At 36.7% G+C, this 6,824-nt stretch overlaps 1 protein-coding gene across 1 annotated transcript; it reads left to right on the top strand.

The window, feature by feature from the left end:
* Positions 1-3,417: 3,417 nt before the first annotated feature.
* On the top strand, positions 3,418-6,276 carry LOC111051850 (dopamine receptor 2-like). Its single transcript, XM_022338426.2, has one exon. The coding sequence runs from the start codon at positions 5,098-5,100 to the stop codon at positions 6,274-6,276; it is 1,179 nt and encodes a 392-aa protein (XP_022194118.1). The 5' UTR covers positions 3,418-5,097.
* The last annotated feature ends 548 nt before the right edge of the window (positions 6,277-6,824 follow it).

Here is a 6,824-nt window from a genome sequence, read left to right as displayed (position 1 = left end):
AGTAGTTCAGACGTGATGATGCGTCAAAAATAACTTTCCTATCCCGTACGTGCATAAGCCAGCTCTTTACTTTATATAATTAACGATATAGTAGATATAGTAGATATAGTTAACGACTGCAAGAGATAGGACTGTAGAACAGAATAGTGGTGAAACTATGATAGCGCCAGAAGTGTCTCAAACACAATAGTAGGTACTACATGACTTTTTGAAAGTGATTTGAAAAAATGTTAAAACAAAAAACTGAATCCTTATCATTCTACCTTCATTTAGAGAGGCCTTTGTTTGAGCCGAATGGAAATCTATTTATAAAAAAATGAATGTCTGTTTGTGTGTTTGTTTGTATGTTTGTTTGTTCCCTGTAGACTTGAAAACTACTTGACATAACGGCATGAAACTTTGGGAATGTTTGTTTGTATGTTTGTTTGTTCCCTGTAGACTTGAAAACTACTTGACATAACGGCACAGAAATTTTAATAGGGGGGCTAATAATAATTATTTATTAATCCATTCTACAGACATTATGTTTTCGAAATTTTCGGCCGAGCGGCTACTGAAGAACGAAAAGATGATCATGATTCAAGATCATATTGTGATAATATGATTTAGCATCTAAAGTTACCAGCTGTAATAAACATATCACCCTGTGATAAATTATTGTGTACTGGTATTAAAACGGTAGTTTAGAGTTGAAGTGTAGTTGATTGGTAGGCCTACCAGCTGTAGATAATGGTTCCTTAGAAGACCTATAAAAAAAAATTATCACTCCCCTATCATTGAGAAACTGGAAAATGTTGAAAAAAATTATCACCTAATGAAAGAGAGTATATATATATATTGTATAGTATATATGTATAGTATTCATATTGCATTCATTAATTACTGAAGAATGAAAGAATAATTTACAATTTTTTGAATTTAGCTTAGCTTATATTCATCCTAAAATGGAAAAAATATGGAATTCTTTGTGATTCATCGTACATCGCATATTTCCTGGACCATATATCGACAATCTACAGCTATGAAAACCTTGAATATTTTTCTTTGAAACACTGATATAACCTTTTTTTTTAATTGAAAACTTTACTGATAGATACTACTACCAATTGATTGAGAAGAATAATATGTTTTCGGAATAATGAATGCTGCATGACTAAGCACATAGGAAGTCCGTATTGAGATGAACATGTTGATTGTCAGATAAATTTCATAATTCACCAAATAAAGTCAAGTGTAACATGATATACATTGGCGGTGCGAAGTTCGCTGGGTAAGCTAGTTGTAAATTAAGCTTTATTATTAATAGACAACGCTGAAAAAGACTGGTTCAATCACCAAGAATACTATAAATCTGTAGAACGTTTACCACGTAAAACACGTGGTAAGCTCGCGCTCTCAATCAACGCAAAATCAATTCGATCAGCCAATTGATGAAATTGTTTTAAGCTTTCCAATGATTACAACATATGTTAGAATATCATGTGTCAATTATCTCAGTTCCATATGGAGTTCACCTTACCATAAGCTTACTTAATAGGATCCTTTTCCATCCTTTGAAACCCTTATAGGCAAAATATCTCAAAATCCGTTCTTAGTGCGCGTCTAGCATGTTTGAAGAATATTTGTGCAAAGTTTTAAGCCTGTAGGCCAATTAGTTTGAGCTGTAGTGTGATTTTACATCACAATTTTCGAAAAGTGCCCTCTCCTGAACCCCCCTGTGCTCCTGATTGGAAGTTTTCTGCATAGATCTGATTTTTTTCATACCTGAACGAAAAAGCTCCTCATGACTTTGCTGTGCTATGAACGGTTAAAAAGTGAAAATTTTGGGAGGCCCAGCTCCCCAAGAAGAAGAAGAAGAAGAAAAAGAAGAAGAAGAAGAAGATAGATTATTATGTTGCTTTGGCCTGTGATCTGTATAATGTCCTGTAACAACTAAAGGTGCGTCCACACATGCCGAACCGAACCTCGAACCGCGCAGCAAACCGTGCATTCCTCCGAACATCTTGCCTTTCAACGAACATGAGCATATGTTTCATAATGTTAAAAATCAGCTGTTAATCATTCGCCGTACCGCACTCCGAACCATTCGCCGTGCAGCTTGCCTCTGTTCTAACTGCTCGCCTCACCTCACTCCGAACGCTGAACTTTTCAGCCAATCAGAGCCCTCGATTACAATTCGCCGTGCAGCTTTCTCCACAATATTAGAGCTGTAGTGTGATTTTACATCAAAATTTTCGAAAAATGCCCTCTCCTGGACCCCCCTGTGCTCCTGATCGAAATTTTTCTGCATAGATCTAATGTTTTTTTGTAGCTGAACAAGAAAGTTCCTCATGACTTTGCTTTGCAATGAGCGGTTAAAAAGTACAAAATTTTGGGGGTGGGGCCCCAGCTCCCTCAAGGGGGCAAATTTCTGAAAATCCTTTCTTAGTGGATGTTTTCAGGCTACCATAAACAATCGTGAAAAATCTCAAGTTTTTAGGCTCAGTAGTTTGGGTTGTGGTGTGATTTCAGTCTGTAGGGTACTAGGAACCTCGAGATGGAGGTTTAAGAGGGTGATGGTCTTCAATGTTTGACTCATGACTATGACAAGTATATTTACTTTTCAAACTGAAGCATTTTTCCAAACAAGGTTGGCCTCTACGAAGAAAAATGATAAAGGACCATAATGTATCTTCCAGATGAGAACTATACGTCAAATAGATAATAAGTGTATATATAATAGAATTATAGTACCCTTCGAAATTAATAAAATAATAGAATGAAAATACAAATTATAACAATATAATTATAATTATTCATAAATAATATGTGTATATAAAATAGAATTATAGTAAACTTTGAAATTAATAAAATAAATTTATACATTATTATTATATTGTTATAATTTGTTTCTCAATTCTATTATTTTATTAATTTCAAAGGGTCTATAATTCTATTTTATATATACAAGGAAGTAGCCCTGACTTCATACATTTTAAAAAGATAATAAGTGACCTGCAACTCAAGTGGTGTTGCCATTAGGTGCAATCAAATTGTACATTTCGATTTAAACAATACAACTTGATGGATATTACGTTACAGTGATTTATTATCCGGTTTTTATTGTATTTCATCGTATTTAGCCTATATTATGTGAAATTGACATGTTCTGTCTGGGTTGGTAGAATAATATTCCATCTAATTCTATCAATTTTTGATAGGCTTATGCCGGCAAAGCCATGGGTTTGAATCCATGAGAAAAATTAACCGACTAACTTGTGTTATTAATACCAAGACCCACGTGATAAATTAGTCCAGTATCTGAGGGTACAGTTTTGTATCAAGCGTGAGGAGTTGTATCAAGTTGTGGTTGGAGTGTGTATTCCTGTCTGTAACTTAACCTAGCGCCGCGACGCTCAGTAGTCACCGTCAGCGCGCGCTTTCAACATGCCACCGATTCGCGTCCGACGCGACTTGGATTCGCCAGACAATTACGCGACACGTCAGTCATCAACTGCGAAATAATCACTGAAAAATTTGTGATTTTGTTGACATTGTGACAAAAAAAAAACCGGAACCAAATACAAACAAATACAGCGAGTACCATTCAAATGACGATCAACACACTAGAACACTAACTTTCTTTATAGTAGAGAACCTAAACTTATTCGGATAGATTCTGGCTAAATCAAATAATTGAAAATCATTGTTAAAACCGATATAGAACAAGATAGAAGCTTTTATTTTTACGCTCACACAGCGTTTTGTTCCCTGAAAAATAGTATAATTGAAGAGTTCCCTAAAAGATCTTGAGCGCTTAAATTACTTTCAAAAAATGGAGAAGTTAGGAAACGTATTCTATCATCTACCAGAAAAGCTTTTCAACAGTAAAAGGATTTGAAATACAAGTACTGTTACGTTAACATTTTTCAATAATTGCCTAAAACTAGATTGAATATTGATTTCCGAGAATCAGTTAATTCTGCAGGTAGACAAAAAAATAGAAACAGGAATGATTAGAATCCTAGAATTATGTTAGACACCTATAGTAGACGACATCTGAAATATTCGAACTCAGTTTGAGAAGAATATGAAAATCATCAACAGCATAAGAAATTCCACGCATGAAAGAAGAGTCAGGAATGGTTAGTATCCTAGAATTATGTTAGACACCAATAGTAGATGACATCTGAAATATTTGAACTCAGTTTGAGAAGAATATGAAAATAGGGTTTCAACTGGTATTGTTATTCAAAATCACCGTGTAGATAAACGTGTTTTTTGCTAATTTTTGAAGAATCATGTAATAAAATCTTCTGAAGCATCAATAAAAAACATTGAATACGAATCAAAAGCTGATGGGAGAATAAAGTTGTCAGTAACAGGATGAAAAAGTCATGACTATTGGATAATAAGGTCAAATGCTAGTTGTTGGTGAAAGCTACGATAATCCATAATTGGCAATGATGGAAAATAATTCGAAATTTGGCTAACAATTTGAAATTGAACTCTCAATGTATCTCCAATAGAAACTCAGTAACGGAATTTTAAAACTATATTCTTCTGGTGACAGCCAACTGTGAGTTTGAATAAGGATTGAGAAAGGGTTGATTCACCATTTATTTGAAGTGTTGAAAAATTCACTGTATGTGTTGATAAAAAGCTACCCTTCAATCTTCATGAACCCCTCAATCTTCTGCACGTGATATGAGATCTATCAATAAAGAGTGGTGAATGGTTTTTCAAAGCAACCCAATTTTGGTATTTTTGAAAGAAATAAGAGATTGATCAAATAGTGTATATCACAGCTACTACTATACAGAATGTGATAAGATATTATGCCTTGCGATCACTGTTAACAAATCACGTGTCTTCAAGTTTATCAATTACTCGGGTCATTCGAAACAACCATAATGAACAGTTCCTTCAAACATTGCCTTGAGTGATGAAGAATGCATGAGGAGTGGTAAACATTAACATGTTCTGAAATATAAAAATTTGTGAAAAACATTGTGAAAAAAATTTGTATAAAAAGTGAAAAAACAAAACAAAAACAGTTTGATTACAATATACAATGAGGATTAACAAAAATGTTGATGAGAATGTTAAAGCTGAAACATGACAACATGTAATCCTCGATCAGCAATGAACGTTTCGTTGGAGGAGAGTGACTGGAACGTAACCTCCTCGATCTGGAATGCGACAGAACCAACCGACCTGGACTGGGCGCTGATGATCCAGGAGCGAGCCCTTTTAGCCAGCCTACTGCTCTTGTTCTCAGCTGCCACCGTCTTCGGAAACGCTCTAGTGATGGTGGCAGTTGCGCGTGAAAGGTACCTTCACACAGCCACCAACTACTTCGTCACCTCATTGGCATTGGCCGATTGTTTAGTGGGGTTGGTGGTGATGCCATTCAGTGCACTCTATGAAGTTTTGCAGAACAATTGGTTTTTTGGAATCAACTGGTGCGACGTTTGGAGGTCTCTGGACGTTCTTTTCAGCACGGCATCAATACTGAACTTGTGTGTGATCTCGTTGGACAGATACTGGGCTATCACTGATCCGTTCACGTACCCGACACGTATGAGTCGCAACAGAGCGTGTCTGCTGATTGCAGCAGTTTGGGTGTGTTCAGGCGCCATCTCTTTCCCGGCGATAGTTTGGTGGAGAGCAGTGCGTGTTGAAGAGGTGCCTGCACTCAAGTGTCCTTTCACTGACAGCTTGGGTTATCTGGTCTTTTCCTCGACAATCTCCTTCTACGTTCCACTGTTTGTGATGGTGTTCACTTACTACAAGATCTACAGAGCAGCGGTTACTCAAACAAGGTCCCTGAAACTGGGTACCAAACAAGTGATGATGGCACCTGGGGAAATGGAACTGACGCTCAGGATCCATCGTGGAGGGGGCGGAGGTGGAACCGCACATCTCTACAACTCCACCACATCTGACGACCTACCTGACGACCATCCCTCATCCTCATCACCACAAAATGGCGGCCTCACTCGACAAACGTCACGTGTCATCCACGGAAAACATCTGGGGAAAAACTTTTCTCTGAGTCGTAAACTGTCCAAATTCGCCAAAGAGAAAAAAGCAGCGAAAACTCTGGGCATTGTGATGGGTGTTTTCATAATTTGCTGGCTTCCTTTCTTTGTGGTGAATCTGCTGTCGGGGTTCTGTGCCGACTGCATCTGGGAGGCAGAGCTCGTGTCGGCCATTGTCACCTGGCTTGGCTGGATCAACTCTGGCATGAATCCGGTCATCTATGCTTGTTGGAGCAAGGATTTCAGAAGGTAAATGTCGTCAATACATCCAACTACTATTATCGTAGGATAGCTACTTATTCTCGTAGAATAAATATGTATGTGATTTGAACAAGTATTATCGCTTGTTTTATGAAACACAATATTTGTGTTATTTGTTATTGAATAGGAAATAAGATACTTAAATACTCAACTTGGCTGAGAAGAGAGATCCTGTTGGTTCATTTCGCTCTCTAAAAGTTCAACGTTCTTCTGTTACCTGGAGAATACGAATTCGGATAAGAAAATATTCTAAGGGCCGGTTTCCAAGCTCGGGATTCAGCTAACTTCTAGACTTTAAGCAGCTGGAGTCAGAAAATTTGCTTTCCAAAACGAGGCGTAGTCTTAGTCCACATTAATTTAAACTTAATTTTGAAATACTGGAAAATTGAGTACAGAATAAAATAAAGAGAAGATGGTGTAAAGTTTCAGCTGTTTTGAATTATTTAGAAATGTTTCATTTTGCCATGAATAACGTTTCCAATTATTATAGGAAAGAGAAGATAAAGATTATCATAAAAACTAAGACTACATCCCGTTTAG

Source organism: Nilaparvata lugens, chromosome 4 (genome assembly GCF_014356525.2).
Source record: "Nilaparvata lugens isolate BPH chromosome 4, ASM1435652v1, whole genome shotgun sequence".
Lineage (NCBI taxonomy): Eukaryota > Metazoa > Arthropoda > Insecta > Hemiptera > Delphacidae > Nilaparvata > Nilaparvata lugens.
Note: the sequence above shows the minus strand (reverse complement) of the source record. Positions and strands in the feature narration are given on the sequence as shown.